Source organism: Procambarus clarkii, chromosome 78 (assembly GCF_040958095.1).
Source record: "Procambarus clarkii isolate CNS0578487 chromosome 78, FALCON_Pclarkii_2.0, whole genome shotgun sequence".
In the NCBI taxonomy this organism is placed as follows: Eukaryota; Metazoa; Arthropoda; class Malacostraca; order Decapoda; family Cambaridae; genus Procambarus; species Procambarus clarkii.
In genome coordinates this window covers 21,779,894-21,804,825 of record NC_091227.1, presented here as the reverse complement: position 1 = coordinate 21,804,825, position 24,932 = coordinate 21,779,894, and the positions used below count along the sequence as shown (strand labels likewise).

Below are 24,932 nucleotides of genomic sequence, written 5' to 3'. Positions count from 1 at the left end.
TCTGGAGCAGCAACCTGATCCTCCTTATTAATTAAGAATACTAAGCTTGTAGTGCTCTAGAATCTCTTGGATCCAGAAATATATCTTGGTTTTAACATTACAGGTACATGGAATAATTACTTTATTTGGTTGTTAAATCATCACCAAAATGAAGCTGTTACTTAGGTACAGTAATACTGTACCATATAATTACCTTGACACATTGAATGTTTCGTGCATGATAATGAACATGACATGGTTTAATTCTTCTCACATGCTTTAAACTAAGTTTTTTTTTTACAAACATGTAAGTCGACATTCCAACTGAAAAAACTTGTTAGGTATTTTGTGTATTATGTAATATTGGTGTAGTTATCTTAGTAGCTTAGCAAGCCAATAATCCATGTTTTAATTCTCCCTGAGAAGTGTTGCTTCTTATTCAATTCAACCCATTTTGTGGAGTACAGTATAACATATCTGACGAGGGAGATGTAATCTCCTATGTCACTTGGTCTGTAATTGACTTATAAATTGCTAAACTTTTAATACCATTCATGCCAATGCACTGAATGGGGGAATCTCCCATTACAGTATTGGGCATCTAGTTCATAAAAGAAACATACTTTTGTACATTACACTGAGTGTATGAATGTCCAGAATGACATGCACATAAACAGTTAAATGATCTATGGTTAATGAACTGTAAGTTTCAACAGTTTATTCATAACATATCTTGCAATAATTGAAATTGATCACAGATACAGAAAGAATGCCTACCAATCGGCTGATTCTTGCGGCTGTGAGCATTGCTGGTGACAGTGACACTACTGGTGCTGAGTGTGGTAATAGGCACTGGACCACTACTACCAACACACTGAGTTATGGGGCTTCGATCTCTACTTCTTTCATGGCTCTGACTTCGCTCTAAAAATTTGGATAAAAAAAAGACTAGATTTAAAATTAACGAATTAATCAATTCATTTCAAATAAGTACAGTATTTCAAAATTTAATACAGTAATCCACAAGACTAATTACAGTCAAAAAAGCTTTTAGACATAAAATTTATAATATTTAAATAAAACACAGCCCATAGGATTAAAGGGCTATTTACCATCTGGATTGGGTGTTTGAGTGTGTGAATAAAACACAGTACAGTACCTCAAAGATAAGCAGACCAATTTTACTGAAGATTAGCCAATGAAAATATAGCTGGCTATAAAAAAAAAAGTTGTTTAATTTTTGAGAACTTAAAATATAGATTAAAGTCAAAGTGAATAAAGAAAGTACTGGACTAGTTTCAGCATAACTGGGTCACTAAATTCTGGGGAAAATCATCGAAGGTTTAGGTCACAAGGTCAGGTGATACTGTACTGATCTCATAAGCAAGTTTACAGTTCCTCTACATGAATGTAAGAATAGTTCCAATATTAAGCACAGTACTGTAATCCATGAATCATGAGGCCTTACCTTCTTTGATTCGATCAGGTTCATGGTGCTCCCGTTGTCGTTGTCTCTCTCGTTCCTTTTCACGTAATCTCTCTCTCTCTCTCTCACGCTCTCGTTCTTTTTCCTTATCACGTTCTCTCTCTCTTTCTCGTTCCTTTTCTCGTTCTCTCTCCCTTTCTTTTTCTCTTTCCCTTTCACGGTCTCTCTCTCTTTGTTGTTCCCTTTCTCTCTCTCTTTCGAGTTCTCTTTCTCTTCTCAGTTCTAGTTCATATTCACGTTGACGCATGTCCTCCTCCAGCTTTAACCTAAACAATTTTTGTATTATTAATGTAAACCATTGGTACACATGTGCAAGTAAGTGTGACATCCACTACACCGTAAACCAAGACAAGTAAAATTCTATTGACAAAATCAATAGGTATGGGAGAGTGCTGTGGTTTTGGACAGAGAAAGAAAACAGAAAATACCCCACCTGAATAATCAATGGTTTATTCAGCCTTTAGACTGATTCTCATTGTGTTATAATCAAATAACAGCAGACTATTTTTTTTTTTGCAGGTTCAAAGCACAATTTTCTAGAGTTTTTTCTATGTGAAATTGGCATATGTCTTTAGCATTACAATCATAATTTAGTGTGCTTAATAAATATTGCTGGCCATATTTTGTACACATTTCACATGGTTAATATTCTGTATGAAAACTAGCATACAGCAGTGTACTCTTACCATATACCGAATATTGTACCATTAGTAATGTCAGACAAGAGTCTCTCGTTAATCTTACCATGTATATAATAATACTGGACTGTATGCAGGCAATGAGTCACAATAACGTATCTGGCCTCCTACCTCAGAAAGACAGACACATCCACTTTTATAGTTATACAGTACATCATTTTGTAATTATTAAGTAGGATAGGTTAGGTCTATAATCTAGTATTAGATTATCTGTGACAGGTTTACCAAAATATGACAAGACATGAGCAACAAGTGACATGACACAAGGTTATATTATAGGTCAATTCTTCTTACTTTTGGAAGTACCTTACAATAATGATGTACTATTCAATAAGTTTACATTTTTTGGGGCAAATAAATTTGTATTCTAACCTCATATAAATATAAACATCACAGTACAATACTTTTGGAAAACAGTATACCTGTAGATGTAGTCTTTATACAATGTGTTACCCTAGATAAATATTTAGTATAAATTGTTTAAAATATAAATAATGCTTTATTAATAATTGTGATATAATACCTTATAATCTCTTGTCCAAATTCTTCCACTCTCTTTTCCATTAAGACCCCACTAGTGTGAGCTAGGAGGGAATTATCAGGGGAAAGTGCCAAGCCATGACAACTAGCAGTTGGAAGGGGGGTCAGGAAAAGGATTTGGGACAGGACGGGGAAAGGAATGGTGTCCAGCCACCTGGATGGTTGGGAATATAATGCCAACCTGCATGAAGCGAGATAGTCGCTCTACCGTCCTACCCAAGTGGTTGGGGAAATTTGTTGGGAGATAATTTATATAAGCTCATTTAAACATTTCTACTGCAATGATTTACTAGCATTAAATGTCACCGATAAAAGTAACCAAGAAATATAGCTACAGTATACCACAGCACAAGTCAAATGAGGGCCTTCATGGGTGTCCCTGCAGGACCTTCATAGCCCTACAATCAGATTCCCTCTTCAATAATTATTTCCAATCTTATCTACAATGTATTAATAATAATAATACTATTCAAATCTTCACTGACCTTTCATGAAGCAATGCAGAGGATGGATGAAGAGCGGCCAAAGAAGTAGGCAAGAGGTCAGGTGGGAACCGTGATGAGAGGTATGGGGAGCTGGCCGCCCCAGGATACATGCCAGAGAGACCACCAACACTGTAGGGACTCAGTGGTGGCCGAAGTAACCCGTAACGTTCTAGGTACAACTGCTCCTCCAGTCTATCAACATATGAAGAAGCTTAATTAGTGGGTATATACATGCATATACTTACATGTACAATATAAATATAAATATACTGTATATATATATATAAAATCATACTAATGGATTTTTCCTTATGAAATTTAGCAGATGTGCATTTCCCTTACCAACATGAAGCTATATCTTAAACAAAAAGGTAAAGGATTTCACAAACATTTCACTTCAAATTTCTTTATCATTCTTATCAAAGTATCTTTTGATAAGAATGATACTTTCTCAAAGTATCATTCTTACTTTTAAACTTCAATTATACACGCTTTCTTTATAAGGTCTTTGACTCCTAATACAATTTTATATAATAAAAAATACAAGTTAAACTCAACAGGAAAATTATTACATCCACAATTATTTCGTCCAAATATATACTGTTCTCTTTGTACTCATCATAAGCCACACACTCTCCATCCTGTGACCCACCCATCCCACGTGAGTTCCCCATCCAGTGTTCCACCCTATCCACATAAGTTTCCCAACCAGTTCCCCACCCTACTTATGTAAGTTACCCACCCAATGGCCCACTCCAACTGTTTTTATTTTATGTAAGTGACCTTGCAGACGGAGTGCATTCATACATGTTAATGTTTGCAGATGATGCAAATACGGAGAGTAAGAACTGAAAAGGACTGTAGGGTGCTGCAAGGAACAAACTTCAAGAGTGGATAGATAAATGGCTGTTGGAGTTCAATGAAAAGACATGCAAAGTAATGAAAATGGATAAGGGAGACAGGAGATCTGTATTTAACTATACCATAAGGGGGAGTCAATTACAAGAAACAATAAGAGAAAAAGTCCTGGAAGTAGACGCAATCCCAACACTAACACCGGAAGCTCATATGAACAGGATAACATCAGCACCATATAGGAAATTAGCAAACATAGTAACATCATTTAAGAATCTAAACAATGAGGCTTTAAAGTTCATACATACTGCCTATGTGAGACCATTAGTTGAGTATGTAATTCCAGCATGAAACCCACACCTTGTGAAGCATAAACAAAACTTGTGAAAAATTCAGCAGCTTTCAACTCGATTAGTACCAGAATTGAAAGGCCTCGGCTATGAGGACAGGCTGAGAGAATTCAATCTCACAACCTAAGAGGAGAGAAGAAACAGGGGAGATATAATAACTACATACAAGATCTTGAGGGGAATGTATAAAATGGATAAAATAAGTAATTTAAATTATAAATTGGTGGGACAAGGGGACATCGTCCCCCCCTGTCTTGCATATGCAATCGAGTCAGAGATGTAAGAAAGTTCTTATTCCCTATACAGGTGGTAGGAAAGTGGAATTCATTGAAGGAAGATGAAGTTGAAACCAACTACATCCACAACTTTAAAATGAAATATGATTAAAATGTTAATACTGAGAGGTAATTAGCATGCCAGGTACAACCACCCAGGAGATAGGGCATAAAGAGCTAGATCTCAGTCACTTCCCCATAGTCACTGATACGAGTTCCACATCCAGTGCCCCATTCTACCCATGTGAGTTTTCCAGAGCAATGCCCCATGCTACCCATGTGAATTTCCCTAGAAATAGTCAAAACAAACTTTTGACTTCAAGGAAATGAAGGTAGTTATTCAACTTCATAAATCTCTGGTGCACCCTCTGTTATATTATTGTATAAATTTGAATGCAAGAATCATCTCAGAACTAAGTCGACTTTCATACCAGGAATGACTTAAGGCCACTGCTAACAATGCTGCAAACCATACATGACAGGGCTGATCTCATTGAAACTTTTAAAATATTGAACAATTTGGAGAATATTGCAGGCAAGGAGTCACAATAACGTGGCTGAAAAATGTTGACCAAACCACACACTAGAAAGTGAAGGGATGACGACGTTTTGGTCCGTCCTGGACCATTCTCAAGTCGATTGTGAATTCTCACAATAGACTTGAGAATGGTCCAGGACGGACCGAAACATCGTTGGAGAATGTTGATCAGTACAGTATTCAAAAAAAAAAAAAAAACTGTATGTCTTTAAAAGGTCAGATGTAACAAACAAGATCCAACAGTTTTAAGCTGAGCAAGCCACAATGTAGGACAGAAAAAAGGAAATGCTTTTTCACCCATAGTGTTAGAAACCAATTTAATTGCCTACCCGCCGAAGCCATAAATACTGAAACACTGCTGCAATCAAAATCCAGCTGGACAAAATCAAGACAAATGGGGAGGACCTTTGACAAGCTGCTGGTTTCCTATCCTCTTCAAGGCCACCAGTGAGATGATGCTCCTGAGGTAAATTCAGATAAATTCTGGTACAAGCAAATGTGAGAAGAGTCAAAGAAGCAGTGAATGAGTCTTTCATCCTCTGGGCTGTGGATTTTCAAAACAGCTAAGCTGTTCAAACTTACTGATTAACAGTTTAGATTATTGTACTTAGTGTTTTAACAAATAAAATAATTAAATCTAATCATTAAATTAAACAGGATTTAAATAAAACACTAGACAATTAATTTAAGATTAATCTAAACAATTGAATTACCCCCACTATGGAATTTTGTTACAGAAAATTTTAGTATACAGTCCATGTAATTCAATAAATAAAATAAATTAATGACAACCCCACAACAGTACTTTAACCATCTATGGACGTAAATATTAGGTCAATTTCCTGGTGTGCATAACAAATTATTTGTACTGTACATTATAAAGCATTGCCTGCTGATGTCAGGAAAAATACAAAAAGCATTCCGCTCATTTTAATTTGGCAGTAAAGTGGTGAAGAAATGTTAATGATGATATATACCAAGGGCTAATTTTCAGGTTAACTATTTGTATTAGATTTCTGCTCATCACTAAGATCTTTCAGATCTATAAAAGTCCTTGAAATTTTACATAGCATCAATAATGTCTAGCACTAGAATCAGTGAATGGGTGATGATGCACCTGACATAGTACTCCTCTCTTTACTAAGGCCCAGGAAAGAAACAAAGGTTTTCTGAATTTTGTTCAAAATGGCAAAAGACTGCCCGAGGTCTATAGTGTCGAATGACATCCACATATTTTTTATGGGTCTTTTGAATAAAATAAGGCACATCTAGTCTCCCACAACCGATAGGTGCACGAGTGCCCTATTGCTTGAGGGCGACAGTTTAACCTTAAACAGCTCAAATCACTACATGTATCTCCAAATACTTATTGTGCTTGAATCATTAAATGTAATTTTTGGCCCTTAGTTTCTTAACTATTTTTGTCATTGCACACCACAATGTAGGACTCAATTAGGTGATCCTTTTAAAGGTTAACGAAATACAGTACACATTTGTCATAAATGCGAGATGTTTCAGCTTGGGATAAAATTTGTTGTAATGTGAAATTATTCGTGTAACATACACATGAATGCAAATTTTAACACTACACTTTGAAAGACAAGTTCATTTTCGAATATGCAAGATAAACTCCTTAGGTATTACTGTTAATGGGGGCTTTTTGTACTATAACTGCCATGTCCTAAAGTTTGTACACCTTCTCCTCTCTCTCTGGGTCCTGCTTCCATCACCACCACCTGTCATCACCTACCACTGTTCATCTTTTCCTACCACCACATATCATTACCTACTACCACTCGTCACCTACCACCTCCACCTCTCAACGCTACCTACTATCAATATCATCACTTACCAACATTCATCAGCACCTATCACAACCCATAACCAACACCATTATCATTATACTGTAGTGTGTATCAAAAAACACAGATGTGATACGAACAGATGTAAGCACATTAAATAAAATGTTGTAGTAGTTTTTTTATTATCAGGGAAAAGCGCCAAGCAATTACGACTTTATAGCACTTGGAAGGGGTCAGGATAAGGATTTGGGATGGGACGGGGAGAAGGAATGGTGCCCAACCACTTGGACGGTCGGGTATTGAACGCCGACCTGCATGAAGCGAGACCGCTGCTCTACCATCCAAAGTGATTGGACCGTTGCAGTAGTAGTATAGTACTGTATTATTTCAACAAAATTATTCACAAAAATCTAGATATGAAGCTAAGAATGTAAATTATTATAAGGCTTATTTAAGAATATTATTATAGCTTAAAACAATAGAACTTAGAAAATGTTCAGCATTTCATATTAAACACTTTTCCTGCAACACAAGTACAATGCCAGATAGATTACAAACCTGTACTGGTGAGCTAAATGGTGAGGGTAGAGTGAAGGGTGGTATGCAGGGTATGAATGAGGAAGATCTAGTGGAGACATTGGAGGTCGTAGAGATGCTCCAGGTGTGGCCGAAGGAGGTGTGGCTTGGACATCTGGGGCACGGTAGGGTTGGAAACCCCTCACTAACTCTTCATTGACACCGGATCCACGTTCTGCCTCAGTGGTAGTAACATGGGAGTGGTTTGGTGCAATAGTAACAACAGGTGGTGCAGACCCCGCAGATAAACTTATATGTCCTGTCGTAGACGGTGTGAGGACTGAAACCTTAGGAGAGAGTCTCTGGGGCTCTCCTGATAATGAACCATCCTTCTCTGTGCCTGTAGTGGGTGAAATGTGTTGTGTACTACATCAGATTTGCATTGGCATTTTGTTTTATAATACAGTATACAATACTAAAACCTTGTATAAGATTATGACATAATTTATTTTCAATTACAATACAGCAGTATTTCCAGGACTGACAAAAGGTGGATATAGCATTCCAAAGGTACCACTGAAAGGCAAGCCTCAGTGATGTTATATCTGAGGCCAGGATATAGCCATATACCTTACCTAATTCATTAATTCATTCATTATCTCTAGGAAAAAGAGATTATCTCTCTAAGAAAAGAGATTGGGCCTATTCCTACATCGCCTATTCAACAACAACACGTTTGCATATTCAACGACAACATGTTCTCAGAAGCCATGTCTAGACGAGCCTCTACCACCCTACCTATCCCATACCTGTGACCCCGACACACCTGGGAGTCACCCCACTCGCTGGTTAACAAGCACATTGCTCGTTTATACCTGCCTGCTTCCAATTATCGGCACACCAGCACCACCTACGCAGCCAAACCCGTGTATATAAGGAGCCCACCAGCCACTAGTCCTTCAGAATACTCTCCAGTGCTCAACCTGCCTACATCTGCTCTCACACTACCCTGTGTGGTGGTAGATATATGCAGTATTGTACATAGTATTCCAGCACCAATTATTTTGATCTTTAACATAATGTTAACTTGTTTGTTTGCTTTTCATTTATGCACTGTATTATTAAGCCAAGTCATAGAGGAACTATTTTTATTTCATGTAAATTGTTAATCATTTTTTGTCATAGTAAAGTATTTAAATTTTTATTCTTTGTAATTTATCCTACAGCTACCACACAGTGAAGAGATCTACATAGCAGTTTTATTTACTTTGTTTTTACTTTTTTTTTGTTTAATGTGAGTGGCATTCCATCTGCCCTAATACACACACACACACACACACACTGTATATAAGTTCTTACATTCTTGTAAAGCCACTAGCGCACACAGCTTTTCAGGCAGGTCTTTAATCCTAATTTTCCCAGACTATGACCCACCAAATCGTTTAACAACCAGGTACCCATTCACTGCTGGGTGAACAGAGACTGCAGTCAAGAATTGGCACCCAGTCAATTGTCCCTGGCAAGGATACGAATCCAGGCCAAAGCACTTGTGAAGCGCCAGGCGAGTGCTTTACCACTGCACCATAGGGACTGATTGAATGTTCCTCAATAATATGATATTAACATGTACCAAATTCAGTTAACATGTGTTCACTTAAAATATTGTACAGCTTGCACTTAATATACTAAACTACTATAATGCTGTATAATGGTTACATTTGGGAATAGTATCTACAATGGATTTTACCACTATGTTTATTTACCTGAGAGGGCACCATCTAGTGGCCTTGACAGGTGCAGGACGACAGTAGCTTGTTAAAGGTCCCCCCCACCCCCCTTTTTTTACCGAGGATTTTTTCCAATTGGATTTTGAATTGCTGTAATATGCATAAACTATAAATGCACACAGATACAGTACACAATTTAATTATAGTCAACTAACCAGGGGGAGCTGTGGCTTGTTTGGCAAGGGATCGAAGTGCTGCTGCAAAGGAAGATGAGGATGTAGGTGAGGGAGCCCTTGCACCAGCTGTTGTTGTCAGAGGTGCCAGAGATGTGCTCAGTCCCAGAGGTGGCACTGTAGCAGTTGTTCTCACGCCCTTATTACTTAGTGCCACACCATCACTACTCATGACAATGCTGTTGCTGCAGCTACTGCTGCTAACACTGCTGGCACTGCTCACTCCAGCTGCTGCTGCCGCTGCTGCTACAGCAGCGGCAGCAGCAGAACCTGGTGGTAGAAGGTGAGGCGGAAGGCTGGGAGGTTTACCACCAACACCTGCAAAAAAAAAAAAGATAAACATAAATAAACTTCATCATCTAAATAAACTAGGAACACCTTGGGCTCACCAAAACTGTACTCAGCCATTCACAGAAAGTATAGGTAGTTTCAGTTCTAAACATTAATAGAGAAATTCTAGTACAGGTACATGTAGGTCTACCGTACTTGACAATCCCTCACAGAAATATGTGCACAATAGCCAAGGCAAATGGTTAGGTTGAGGGAAGCATAATTGGAACTTTGTGCCTGATCAACAGCTTGTAGTTACATTACAATGAGGATTTTTTTGCTTGATTGCGAATGGAATAAAAACAAGGCATTTCAAAGTTCACAACAGCTAAGCAGAACAATAACCTAGGACTACCATACATCCTTTTGAAAATACTGTACATCCATTTACCACACATCAAATGAAAATGTTATTACCGTATAATTTATTTTATCTAATCAGCCAACTGAAAAATATGTAACTATAAAAAATTGGATGGGGCACATTAATGTATCTCTAATTACTGTAAATGCAAAACTTTGTAAAAAAATAATCTTAACTCATTTAGGCTGAAAATTAACTGGTTTATCAGACTCATTGGCTGAAAATAAAAAATGACATTCTGGGACTGGTGGTATTTTATTGCTGGCAGACAATATCCATTTGTTGGTGAAATTTCTTAGCGGAACCTCTGGAAAAGGTATAAATCCACGAAGAATAACATAGATTATGAGATATACAGAAGGGCATTAAATTTAGCCTCCTAGGAAATCAGATCAGCCAAAAGAAACTATGAAAGAAAACTTGCTTAAACTGGGCTTATATAAGTAGTAAAACCAAAACAAAAGACATTGAATTAATACTTTACATCAGTGTTCACACCCGAGAGATCAGACAATATCACATTACCCACACAAATGTGTGAAGGAGGTGAAGAGAACGAATTATGGGGTACTGTATTTCCATAACGTATGACAATCAGGAAGAACAATGACAAACTAAAATACTGTACTCAAAAGCCCCAGGTGTTTACTTTATTTATTTATTTATATACATTTTGGGTATACAGTATTGGGTTGTGAGACTACATAACATTGGTGTTTGAGTGTTACAGTCTTGCAAAGCCACTAACACACACACAGCATTTCCAGCAGGTTCTTAATCTGTGTATGGTGCTTAATCTAAGGTGTGGACGGAATTCAATCCAAATTCGTGATGGAACTGGCAGATGCACTATGCCTACCACTGAAACTCCTTTTCAGAAAATCTTTCGATCAAGGGATAGTTCCCCTAGATTGGATATGTGCAAATGTCATAATCTATTTAAAAAAAAAGGCAGAAAGAGCTCAGCAGAAAACTACCATCTGATTAGCTTGATCTCTCACACTTGCAAGCTCACGGAGAGAAGAACACCCAGCGCATAGGTTCGAATCCTCATCACGCCTTCTGTGGATTTTCTTACAAATGCAAGACCTTGCATGTGGGACATAACAATGCATGTCACAATTACCAAATTAATATTACATTGCAGCAGATTGATGAAAAAGGACCTTGGAGTCAGAATCCACCATTCACTGAAACTTTCACAACAAGTGGGAGCTACAGTAAAAAAAAAAAACTAACCAAACCCTAAGAATAATCAAGTGAACCATTGACTTCAAGGAAAAGAAGGTAGTTATTCAACTGTATAAATCTCTGATGCATTCCCACTTGGATTATTTTATCTAAGCATGAAGATTATATCTTCAGAAAAACATAGCTGCTTTGGAAAAAGTTCAACACCGGGCAACAAAACACATTCCAGAGCCAAGTCAACTCTCATGCCATGAACAGTTATGGGGTTAACACTGTAAACTAGACTTGACAGGGCTGATCTCATTGAAACTTAAAATACTGAACAATTTGGAGGACACTGATCCAGACAACTTCTATAAAAGGTCACATGTAACAAACGATGAGCAACGGTTTCAAGCTGATCAAGCCACAATTTAGAACTGAGAACAGATGCTTTTTCACCCATAGGGTTATAAACCCATTGAATTACCTATCACCAAATCAGCGTAATTATGGTGTTATCAACGAATGATGACTCACAGTGACACAAAACTGATTGTATTGCTGTAGCTTCAACGAGGACGAGAAAGACAGTACTTTGTGGGACCAAGCTTCTTTTGTACAATTTAATATGATGGTTTTGGTGTCCATAATGGTGGATGGCCTTGGCAGTGGTGGTGCCAATAATGATACTGATGGTGTATGATGATGATTCAACCTGTCCTCTTACAAAGAACGTCGCATTTCGATCGTATGCGTTACAAAAATTGTCGTACTAGAAAATGGAAGCGGCTGGCGAAAGTGACGTACTGTCCCGTTTCCTGTTTTGGGTCCTCTGGTAGGTTAGAAGACACTTTAATTTATTTTCTTGACGTTGGGAAACTTTAGGAGGACGGGCTGGAAGATGATGGTAGACAAAACAAAGGTATTTTACCTAGCAATATAATATTTAACATTCCAGTAGTAACAACTGGTCAAAATGTGTATTAGTGTATTTATTTCAGTATCATAAATCTTAATGCTATATTTTATAGGCAACATAAAAGCACTCTTAATTAAATTACAGTACTTTGATTATGTTTTGTAATAACAATTATTAAATATTTTTAAGGTATATTGTGGAAAATGGAATTACCATATTAAATAAAATTAATTGTATTGAATTCTGAAAGTTAGGTATAGTATATGGAATGTGATGATAATTCTTTGCTGGAAATAGAATGACACAAAGAAAATATATGCAATAATTCCTATAAGGCTGTTGATGAATATTCTTCAGCAAACTTTTTCTACACAATATCCATCAACATCTACAGCAACTGAATCGTAGTGTCATTCAATTCAAATCATTATTCTTTTTTCGTAAATATTATAACATAATTACGATGTAATAGCATAGCTAACCTCTGCACAGGGTAATAAACCCATCAGAGAACACTGCATGAACATCAGAGGTCCACGGTTGTTCAACATCCTCCCAGTGAGCACAAGATATATTCCCGGAACAAAAGTGGAGGACTAAGAGAAAACTAAATAGTTTTCTTCAAGAAGTGCCAGACCAACCGGGCTGTGGTGGGTAAATGGGCCTGCAGGCTGCTCACGCAACAGCCTGTTGGACCAAGCTCTCACAAGTTGAGCCTGGCCTCGGGCCGGGCTTGGGGAGTAGAACTACTACGAGAACCTAAGCAAGGTATGAACAAAATAAATGCTTCTTCAAGATGTAAAGATGCCTACAGCATCTCTACTCTTAATTTAACTGACTTTATTCTGCAGTTCCTTCCGTATCTTTTACTCCAGTATGTTGTTATTCTACTGTGCAACTTTGGGACCTGGCCCTCCAGTATCTTCACCAGAAATACGCAGTTTTGGATGAACATAGTCCATACAACAAGCGAGACATAAATATACACAAACTGTGAATCAAATACGAAAATACTGAACAAATACACAAACGTCCCTCTGCCATACAAAGAACTGTGCCCAGAATGGCCAACTTTTATCTGAAAAACGGGATTCTGAGAGTACTGCAGCAGGAATGAGGAATGTTACAGCAAGTTTTATACAGTTATGCAGGGCCAATTGACTGGTGTGTTAAAGCTATGGTATCAAGGAGGACTGTATAATCCCCTGGTGATGCGCAGGTGAAATAACTAGTGAAATGCTTCATGATTGGATGGTTCCTTTGTTTTGGGCGTTCGGTCTCATTTTCTAGGCTTTGTTTACCATGCTGAATGTATGTTTTGGCTCGTAAATTTTTCTGGTGGGACTCCTGGTTCAACCTTGGTGGCGTGCGGACTTCTAAATACCTGCTCTGTCTGGGACTGCTTGAACAATTGACACGATTTTACCAACTGGGTCTCAGTACTGCCGTCAAGTTCAAGTATGTTTATTGAGACAAGAAAATACATCTCAAAGAGATAGAGTAGCTTAGACAGGCGTTTCACTTCAACGGCCTAGTTGGATATGAAACCTGGTCAGTCATCGCTTGGGAAGTTGATAGATTTTCTGTTTTCCTGTTGGTTCTTCAGTCGGAGAAACTGTGTCCGGAGCTAGGTGTGCTGAGAGGTGCTGGGAGTTGGAGGGTCTTGCTTAGCTCCTCATGTGCCCTTGGGGCTTGGTGGGCTCTTGCTCTGCTGGAGGTCACTTGCAGACATTTTTGCACATTAGCCCATTTAGATACAAGTTTAGGATGGGCCTTCGTGCTTGTTTCGCTACCCTGTGTTTTCTGTGTGGGCTTCAGGGCTGGTGCTTCCCTCCCTGCGGTTTTCTCGGCCTTCCCAAATACACTGGTTGGCTACATACACATTACAGGCTATATACACACTACTGACAGGCAATGTGTGTATATATAACCGTTTTATTTTACTCTTTACTAATGCATTTTACTCTTTAAGGCATGCCAGGGCACATCCAGCACTACTACCATCGTAACCCATAAATCAAACACCTTTCAGGTTTCCTTTTCTTGGTCAGGGTGTTGGTCGCTCATCTAATGGCCCCCGTTTCTTGTGCCTGCGTGAGGGGGAGGGGGGCAGGTTTTGACCTATAGTCCCTGGCAGGCTTATAGTGACTCGCAAAGGCCTGGTATGGATTGAGTTTGGTTGAGTTATCCAGATTGCTAGCTCAAGAGACCACCATAGGAGCCCCCCACTCCCAAAAAAGTGATATTTTAACTTTCAAGGTTGTATACTGTAAGCAAGTCTTCCTGGCTTGGTGCATTTTTTAAATAATTACTTCCAATACAAAATATAGAATGCGAAAATAATTGTCAGAGAAACTCAAGCTATTTTTGTATCAAAACGTTTATTGTTATGGTATTCATGTATCTTAAAAGGTGATTTGAAATGTTTGCCATACACTGAAATACATTTCACTGGTTTTCTTTGTTCATTAAAAACATAAAACCATAAACATTTTATTTAGGCAAAAGTACACACACACACACACACACACACACACACACACACACACACACACACACACACACACACACACACACACACACACACACACACACAGCAAACACGCAGATTGTTGGACTCGCAGGTAGGCACTTACGTCGCCTGAAGCCACTAATACCCACAATGTTTCCAGCATTAGATGTGAATATATTATTTCAATAAAATTATTGTCAGCCTTTATTCTGGCAAGGTTAGGCCATGACTCCTATTGGCTATGACGACATTAATAATATATAAACAGCTTCGAGAATCAGCAAGAAGTGCCTACACTGCAGAAACAGCAATGCCATTCAACTAGACATCTGCATCCTGGTTCTGCAGCACCCGACGTCACATCCAGCAGCACCCGACGTCACATCCAGCAGCACCCGACGTCACATCCAGCAGCACCCGACGTCACATACAGCAGCACCCGACGTCACATACAACACCCGACGTCACATCCAGCAGCACCAGACGTCACATACAGCACCCGACGTCACATCCAGCAGCACCAGACGTCACATACAGCACCCGACGTCACATCCAACAACACCTATCGAGTCTGCCTTTCACCAACCAATTAGGAGAAGATGATGCCACCAGCAGATCGATTGTCGCAGGAAGAAAACAAATGAGGTCTTTACTTTCCCGGGACAGGAATGTTGAGCCAGCGGTGACGCCGCTGCTGCAGCAGGAGGAAGAGGGGGATTTTGACGAAGTAGGGAAGCGGAGGGGAATTAACAGGAAGCCAAGAATGTGGGAGAAGACAATGATCAACAAAGAGAGAGGTAGTTACGTGAGCAGCTTGGCGAAGTGCTGCCCGCATATACGTGGTTGGTACCATCTTCCCTCGCCTGCAGGGGGCGAGGGTGGTGGTGGTGGTGTGTGTGGAGAGGCCCGCTCAGCAGCTCAACACCTCCATAACGAACGTCGGCCGGGGAGGTGGAGGAATGGCCCAGCAGGTGGAACAAGTGCTTCAGCACGTCAACAGACATCCCTACAAGCGTAAAAAACAAATGTCTTAAAAAGCTGAAGAACGTCTCAGCAGCTGAAAGGATAAATGGGCGAGAGAACACATCAATAAACAAGGAATAGCCTTTAAACGAGTCGATAACGCCCTCTCGAGTTAAGTTTGGGCAGCTGGTTATCTACATACACGAATTATTAAGGACAAGAACAGGGTAGAAAATTCAAGCACTCTTAACAATTCTTTCATACATATTAGTCGTGAGGTGCTATTCCCCCGCACATAAACACATAACTCCAAACTTGAAATCTGAACACATCTCACAGCCGTACTGGTCATAACAAAGGCTACCGATTCTAGTCCGCTCATCAAGCAACTTGTTATACATCATGAAGATATGATAGGGTGGTATGAGGGGCTTACCTAACACTTAGTTACTATGGGGGTGGTGAGGTCTAGCTCCTTATACCCCCGCGGCCCGCCTGCTCTCCTCCATGAACCTGTTGCATTTTAATTTAATTTTATTTGATTTTTTTGTTTTCAAATCTGGCCTTAAAGTTATGGATGGAGGTGGCTTTCACATCTTATTCCAGAACATTCCACTTGTTTATTATTAGTATTATTATTATTATCATCATCATCATTACTGACAAAGTTGTTGACCACCCGTACGGGGTACGAGTATTAACGTACATTTCTTGTCACATTTCCGTTTCCAGTTTCCACTTAAGTCCTCTTGTCTTTTTCTTAATTTAAAAAAATTACTTGTTCATACTGTCTATTTCCCTCTGCATCTTGCATTTAGTGATCAAATTCCATGTATTCCTTCTCTATTCTAGCGTTGTGAGGTTTTGCTCCCTTAAGCTAACTTCGTAGCCTAATCTTTTCAATTCTTGCACTAACTTTGTAGAAATCTCTGTACTTTTGTCTTTTTTTTATGCTACGCAAGGTGTGGATATCAGGCCGGTGCTGCACATTCTATCATAGGCTGTATAGAATGTATTTGTTGTTTAAATTCTGGTCTAATGTTTGCCAGGTTCGCATGTCAATGTTATTTTACTTGCATACGGCTCCTGGTGTTGGGCTCAGTGTTGGTATTATATAATTTCCGATTCCAGTAGTATTTCCCCGCTTGGTGTAGATCCAGAAAAACGATCTACACCAAACGGAGAAAGGAGATTATCTGGTGTTTCTCCTGTTCCCATCTTTATCACCTACCTTACTCTTGCTGGGGTTGAATAACCATTTGTCTGCCCACTCCGAGTTTATCAAGGTCTTCTTGTAATTTTCTGCAGTCCTCTCTCTGTACAGTCTTCATCAGCTTTGCGTCATCTGTAAACATTGACATGTACGAGTTCACTCACTCTGGGTAGATCATTTGCATTAACTAGGAAGAGCAGTGGTTCCAGTACCGCAACCCGTCCTAGACTCAAGTCCATTCCATCCAGCGGTCGACCCCCACAGGCGCATTCATAAATTTTAACATTTTTAATTCAAAAGAGGAATTTTTTGAAATATAAATTAATATTATAATATATTAGCATATTGCGCAAATATAGGCATAGGTTATGTTAGGTGTTTAGGTTCTGTTGGCGATTATTTGTATTTGTAGTACGTGAGTGAAGCATTTACAGAGTTGTGGTTCGAACAAAATTCGTCAGTGAAGCACTTGTTCCGGAAAAGTTCGAACGATATCAGTTGAGTCGTGTGTAAACCGTTTTTCATTCATAAACAGAAGGTTTGGCGGGTGCATGGAATCATTTTTGGGTCTTTGTTTGGAGGACGGGCTGTGTTACAATTATCCAGCTCGACAGACTGGAACTCTGCCTTTTGTCGGTCAAGAACTCCCTAACCCAGTTCAGAGTTTCTCAAGTTATTCCAGCATATTTCTCCATGCTGGAACAATGTTAAATGGTTCTTTGATAATCTAGGAAGATAGTCTACTCAGCCTTCTTTTTCCCTTGTATTTAGTAATCTTACCTGATTTACCTGGAGAGGGTCTCTGAAGTAGTTCTACTCCCCGAGCCCGGCTCGACTTGCGATAACTTGGTCCAACAGGTAATTGGTAGTCTTGTCACAGAACTTTATCAACTTCTTTTGACATGACTTTCCCTCTGAATTCCAGTTGCTATTCCGTTACAAAGTGTATCCTTTCCAGGGGTTCTATTATTCTCATCTTGAGGTTATCTTGAGATGATTTCGGGGCTTTAGTGTCCCTGCGGCCCGGTCCTCGACCAGGCCTCCACCCCCAGGAAGCAGCCCGTGACAGCTGACTAACACCCAGGTACCTATTTTACTGCTAGGTAACAGGGGCATGGGGTGAAAGAAACTCTGCCCATTGTTTCTCGCCGGCGCCCGGGATCGAACCTGGGACCACAGGATCACAAGTCCAGTGTGCTGTCCGCTCGGCCGACCGGCTCCCCCAGTCGCAGTCGCAGCTCCTCTCATCCTGACTACTTTTTGCAACACTACACAATAGTTGTCAGTGGCACGGGTCTATAATTTAGTACCTCATATCTGCCCTCTGTTTATATATTGGAACTTCACGTCTTTTTCCGAATTTCTGGGGGGGGGGGGGGAAGGGGACCTGTGTCAAGTGTTGTGCTGATAAGTTTATTTAGCAAATGCCAAACCACTTCTGCTGCCTCGTTCAGCAGCCACTGTGATATTAAATCTGGTCCTGTATATCATCAATAGTCATTACTATTTTACCTACTGTTTCTTCTAACCACTTTTCGTCTCGCAACCTTGAGTCCACAGTGCCTTTATGAAGACTCTTGAAACTCTAGTCAAGTTTCTCTTAACCATTTTTGTTTTCGAATTTCTTAAAGACTTCCTCCTTGTCTCCTCTCCTTGATTACATGGTCTCCTATTGTTCTTGATCTCCTAATATGGCTATACAACAGCACTCTTTGTTTCTTAGCTTCTTAGCACTATGTCGTTTTATAATTGGCCCTCAGCTACCCTGCTGACTTGGTGTACTCCCTAGTTCCTCTATAGTCCCCTGTGTTTGGTTCCATTGTTTTGTTTTCACTTGTTTTCTCTCCCATCATTGCCTATCGATCCAAGGGTTCTCTTCCTGTAGTCTCCACATACGTAATATTGAACCTTACATAATATGTTCGTGGTCTGACTTCCTCCTTTTGCTCCATTATGTATTTGAAGACAACTGGTACACAGAGGCGGCGGTGGGTGCCCTTGTTCTTGGTGGTGCTGAGGTGTCTTGCATCAAGATATGCTTGCTGGGTGGGTCCAAGAGTCCGTATTACGCCAGGCACGCGGGGTCTCTCTTTATACACCTAGCCCATTATTTTATTGGTAAGGTGTGAGGCAGTGGTGTGTTGTGGGTGGTGGTGTGAGGCAGTACTTGTGGGTGTTGTAGGTGGTGGTGTGAGGCAGTACTTGTGGGTGTTGTGGGTGGTGGTGTGAGGCAGTACTTGTGGGTGTTGTGGGTGGTGGTGTGAGGCAGTACTTGTGGGTGTTGTGGGTGGTGGTGTGAGGCAGTACTTGTGGGTGGTGGTGTGAGGCAGTACTTGTGGGTGGTGGTGTGAGGCAGTACTTGTGGGTGTTGTGGGTGGTGGTGTGAGGCAGTACTTGTGGGTGTTGTGGGTGGTGGTGTGAGGCAGTACTTGTGGGTGTTGTGGGTGGTGGTGTGAGGCAGTACTGCATTATAATTTAATTTAAATATTTTGACGTTCGAATTCTTTGTCGAATCTGGCCTTAAAGTTGTGGATGGAGGTGGCTTCCACAACTTCTTCCTTCAGTGCATTTCACTTACTGGATACTCTTATAGGGCATTTATATACATTTGCATGTAAGTGGGCGTAGTTAGGACGTGGTGGCAGGGTGCAGTAGCGTTGAGTGGCGCTGGTTGGCAGTCGGTGATGCAATTGTGTTGTAATGGTGGCGGGTGCTGAGGTCAACATGATCACTCGTACTCTCATCATTTCAATAGAAGCCTCATCATAATGTTCACCCACATAGTACCAGTGACACTGTCGAGCCCGCTCCCACCTCAACCAGTCCTCCCAACCCGTCCTCCCTACCCGTCCTCCCAACCCGTCCCCCCAACCCGTCCTCCCAACCCGTCCCCCCAACCCGTCCTCCCTACCCGTCCTCCCTATCCGTCCTCCCTACCCGTCCCCCCAACCAGTCCTCCCAACCCGTCCTCCCAACCCGTCCCCCCAACCCGTCCTCCCAACCCGTCCCCCCAACCCGTCCTCCCAACCCGTCCCCCCAACCCGTCCCCCCAACCAGTCCTCCCAACCCGTCCCCCCAACCCGTCCCCCCAACCCGTCCTCCCAACCCGTCCCCCCAACCCGTCCTCCCTACCCGTCCCCCCAACCCGTCCTCCCAACCCGTCCTCCCAACCCGTCCCCCCAACCCGTCCTCCCAACCCGTCCCCCCAACCCGTCCTCCCAACCCGTCCCCCCAACCCGTCCTCCCAACCCGTCCCCCCAACCCGTCCTCCCAACCCGTCCCCCCAACCCGTCCTCCCAACCCGTCCCCCAACCCGTCCTCCCAACCCGTCCCCCCAACCCGTCCTCCCAACCCGTCCTCCCAACCCGTCCCCCCAACCCGTCCTCCCAACCCGTCCTCCCAACCCGTCCCCCCAACCCGTCCCCCCAACCCGTCCCCCCAACCCGTCCTCCCAACCCGTCCTCCCAACCCGTCCCCCCAACCCGTCCCCCCAACCCGTCCTCCCAACCCGTCCTCCCAACCCGTCCCCCCAACCCGTCCCCCCAACCCGTCCCCCCAACCCGTCCTCCCAACCCGTCCCCCCAACCCGTCCCCCCAACCCGTCCCCCCAACCCGTCCTCCCAACCCGTCCTCCCATTTTGACGTGTTCTTTACCTAAGGCCAAAACTGTCGTACTGGAAAATGGCAGCGGCTCGCGAAATTGACAATATCCCGTTTTCTGTTGGTAGGTCCTGTGGTAGGTGCAACCCATCCTCCGAATTGACAGTACGATTTAATACTAAGTGTAATAAGTACACTTTCTTACTGTAATAAGCAGTGCATAATTGCACTTACGGGGCTGTTACATTGACCCAACTCCCTCCCCCGCTTTAATTTTTCTCGTTTTCTGTTAAGTCACTCAGAATTTTAGGATGACGTTTTCAATTTCGATTTGCAATACACAAGTTTTAAATATCAGGAATTTCTTTTTCAGGTTTATTAAACAACATAGATTTTATGCAAAATTTTAAAATATCCTGAGTTAATTTACAATTTATTGATATATTTTAGTTTTGTTTTATTAGTTTTATAAAACTGTAATATCAATATAGCTATAAGTTAAGTACTAATTGTAATTAGGAAGCAATAAAATTATTATCTTCAAAAACTAAGACGGTTAGGTGAGGTTGTGGTTTTCTATTCAGTTTTTCAGGTAAACTCAAATATTCACAATATATTTGACAGTACGATTTAATACTAAGTGAAAATAAGTACAATTCCTAACTGCTATGAATAGTACATAATTGCACTTAATTGTCTTCTTACATTTACCACCCCATTTTTGGAGGACGGGCTGGTAGGTTAAGACAAGGCACGTTCTCTGGCCTGGTCACAATTGTGTGCTGGTGGTGTCATACACGGGATCAGATTTGTTCAGAAATTGCAACTTTACCTTCACATTAATTAAATAATAGACACGAAAGGGAAGCAACAAATAATCTAGTCAAAAGAATCTTGAATGAGGGTTGAGAACATATATTTGTATTATGAACGAACACAACACAATCATTGACATAAAATATTGGGAAGTTAAATAGACAATTAAGATAAAATTTGCTTCATAGGAGGCCACAAAAAATATAATTGAAATACTGTTTCTTATACAATTTGTAAAATACACTTTTTTCGTTTTATTGATGGTAATATCGCAGAAAATCTTGAAACGAGAAGAAATTCAATAAATTATCACTTCAGTGCAAAATAATAAAGACAATTATATCTCCCACAAAAAACCTATTTAGCTCCAACTTCGCCAGTTAAATGAAAGAGAACAACAAGATATTAAAGCAAATAATAGTTTACCGTACAGGTGTGACGAGGGCGGCCCGTCACCGTACAGGTGTGACGAGGGCGGCCCGTCACCATACACGTGTGACGAGGGCGGCCCGTCACCGTACAGGTGTGACGAGGGCGGCCCGTCACCATACAGGTGTGACGAGGACGGCCCGTCACCATACAGGTGTGACGAGGACGGCCCGTCACCATACAGGTGTGACGAGGGCGGCCCGTCACCGTACAGGTGTGACGAGGACGGCCCGTCACCATACAGGTGTGACGAGGGCGGCCCGTCACCATACACGTGTGACGAGGGCGGCCCGTCACCGTACAGGTGTGACGAGGGCGGCCCGTCACCATACAGGTGTGACGAGGACGGCCCGTCACCATACAGGTGTGACGAGGGCGGCCCGTCACCATACACGTGTGACGAGGGCGGCCCGTCACCGTACAGGTGTGACGAGGGCGGCCCGTCACCATACAGGTGTGACGAGGGCGGCCCGTCACCATACAGGTGTGACGAGGACGGCCCGTCACCATACTGGTGTGACGAGGACGGCCCGTCACCATACAGGTGTGACGAGGGCGGCCCGTCACCATACAGGTGTGACGAGGGCGGCCCGTCACCATACAGGTGTGACGAGGGCGGCCCGTCACCATACAGGTGTGACGAGGACGGCCCGTCACCATACAGGTGTGACGAGGGCGGCCCGTCACCGCACTACAAAATATTCAACTCGACACAAACTATAAAGAAACTGAAGCCATTTACAATCCCAGTGACTTAACAATACTCACCTTGAGTGTCTACGAGGGAGCTTTTAGGTAATGGATGACAAAGTACTTCTGCAGCCTCCTTCAGCACGCGGCGTGAGACTGTCGGTGAATTGATTTTGTCACATGCAGTTCCTCCAGATGTTGTCTTGCCTCTTCTAGAGTGACTGTGTCACTCCTCTTCTAGAGTGACTGTGTCACTCCTCTTCTAGAGTGACTGTGTCACTCCTCTTCTAGAGTGACTGTGTCACTCCTCTTCTAGAGTGACTGTGTCACTCCTCTTCTAGAGTGACTGTGTCACTCCTCTTCTAGAGTGACTGTCACTCCTCTTCTAGAGTGACTGTGTCACTCCTCTTCGAGAGTGACTGTGTCACCCATTGTTCTGGCCCTTCACCTCTCACCCTTGGTCCCTCCGCTGGTTCTACTGTAAAGACCTTCTGAAAGCTTTTGTCAAGTTCCTCAATTACCTCATTATCATTTTCTGTAAGACTTCCCCTTGTGTTATCAATCTGATAACATGGTCTCAGACTACTGTTGTTCTCCTTACATGGCTATAGAAGAGCCTTCGTTAGTCCTTAGCTTTTGCAGTAATGTCATTTTAAAATTGCCTCTCAGCTTCTCTCCTAACTCAGGTGTATTCATTTCTGAATCACTTTAGTGCCTCTCTATTGTCATCTGTTCCCAGTTCTCTGTGCTCTTGCCAGTTTATTTTTTCCTTTCTTTAGCGTCCAACCACTTGGGGTGGACGGTAGAGCGACGGTCTCCCTTCATGCAGGTCGACGTTCAATCCCCGACCGTCCAAGTGGTTGGGCACCATTCCTTTCCCGCCCGCTCCATCCCAAATCCTTATCCTGATCCCTTCCCAGTGCTATATAGTCGTAATAGCTTGGCGCTTTCTTCTGATAGTCTGTCTGTAGCCTCCCTGCATTGCCTATTAAACCAGGGATTTAATTTACTTTTCTCGTTCACAGCCTTCTTGCAGCCCGTTCACCTAAGGTTTCCCAAGGTCAAGAAACCGTCACACTAGAGGGCCCTTACCCTAACCTACCAGAGGATCCAAAACAGAAAACGGGACAGTATGTCAATTTCACGAGCCGCTACCATTTTCTAGTACGACAATTTTTGGTCTTAGGTTGAGTATACGTCAAAATGCGACGTTCTATTAGGACGGGTTGCTCCTTGAGTGGTATAAACTGCTCCTTTATATTGGCGCATTATCCAGCAATGGATTCCGTCATCTCACTTGTTATCTTACCATCCATTTCTCTTCCCCACTGGATTCACGTGAAATGTCCCTCGTCTTACTGTAATAACTCGTCTGTACTCTTCGTGAACAGTTTTTTGGTGTAACCGACGCCTTCAGCTCCAGTATGGCGGTGGTGGACACAGCGACCAGCAGACTGGCGGGAACAAAGAACGTATCAACACAGGAAATGGCGCTGGGAGGGGGAGACTGAGGTAAACCTGGCCACCCACCACAATGCACCCTGGCCGTAAATCCTTATCTCCAGCCCATAACTTATCCTCACCACACCAATTACGGCCCGCACGCCCCCGTCCTCACCAACCCAACAAGAGGGCGCCGCCGCGCTACATATTAATATATACACTCTTCCTCACACCCATTCCTATATTTATACCAAGACTCGACACCTAATTTATGGAGGTAGGATTTCCTCGCTTATTAATGCCCATTATCGCTCAATTAGAGGAAACCTAAAGTATTCACTAATAGCCTATTATGGCATTAGACCTCTTCATAACTCAAGCACCGGGGATAAAATGCAACATAAAAATTCTGAATCTCAACATTAATTACGATTTGAGACTGGTCGTTAAATATCAATGAGTGAGCGAGCGCCTTTGCACATGGCCGCCCCGAGTCCCGTTTTCTCTTAATTTCCAGGCAAAGCTGACACCGGCGTCACATTTGTACAACGTGAGGTGTCCGGTCATACTGGAGGGTTCATACATGACATACCTGGCTCCAGGTCGGGCTAGGGGACTACTAGAACTCTCAGAACTGACTTCAGGTACACTCCTGGTAATATCCTCTCTCTTCCTTTACGTTACCACACCAAACATCTTAAGATCTAACTCACAGACACCAGCTCATCCAGATATGGAAGACCTTGGCTCTCAGTTCTTCGAGACGCCATTGAGCTTAACAAGTTCGCATCAATAATAGACCTTGCCAGAAACCATCGAGAGACCCAAACTAGCTACACACACAACAGTCAACTATCCCACCTACCCCCCCCCCTCTCTCTCTCTCTCTCTCTCTCTCTCTCTCTCTCTCTCTCTCTCTCTCTCTCTCTAGGTGGGTTCCAATGTCAAATTAATGTGATACGATGACCAGACCACACACTAGAAGGTGAAGGGACG

The 24,932-nt window shown here is 42.0% G+C and overlaps 1 protein-coding gene across 5 annotated transcripts in view; it reads right to left on the bottom strand.

Moving 5' to 3' along the window:
• LOC123746055 (mucin-2) overlaps positions 1–17,090 on the bottom strand; it is a 28,867-nt gene extending 11,777 nt beyond the window's left edge. The window contains exons 1-8 of one of the 5 annotated variants that reach the window (XM_045727234.2): positions 16,977–17,089; positions 15,588–15,788; positions 9,755–9,802; positions 9,467–9,715; positions 7,567–7,924; positions 3,189–3,380; positions 1,448–1,731; positions 757–927 (exon numbers count right to left, since the gene is read on the bottom strand). In XM_045727234.2, the coding sequence (XP_045583190.1) occupies positions 757–927; positions 1,448–1,731; positions 3,189–3,380; positions 7,567–7,924; positions 9,467–9,715; positions 9,755–9,802; positions 15,588–15,786 (1,501 nt within the window). In that variant the 5' untranslated portion in view covers positions 15,787–15,788; positions 16,977–17,089. Of the gene's footprint in view, positions 1–756; positions 928–1,447; positions 1,732–3,188; positions 3,381–7,566; positions 7,925–9,466; positions 9,803–15,587; positions 15,789–16,976 lie in introns of all 5 variants that reach the window. The other 4 variants (XM_069314215.1, XM_045727235.2, XM_045727231.2 and 1 more) reach the window with 4 other exon arrangements.
• Between the last annotated feature and the right edge of the window lie 7,842 nt (positions 17,091–24,932).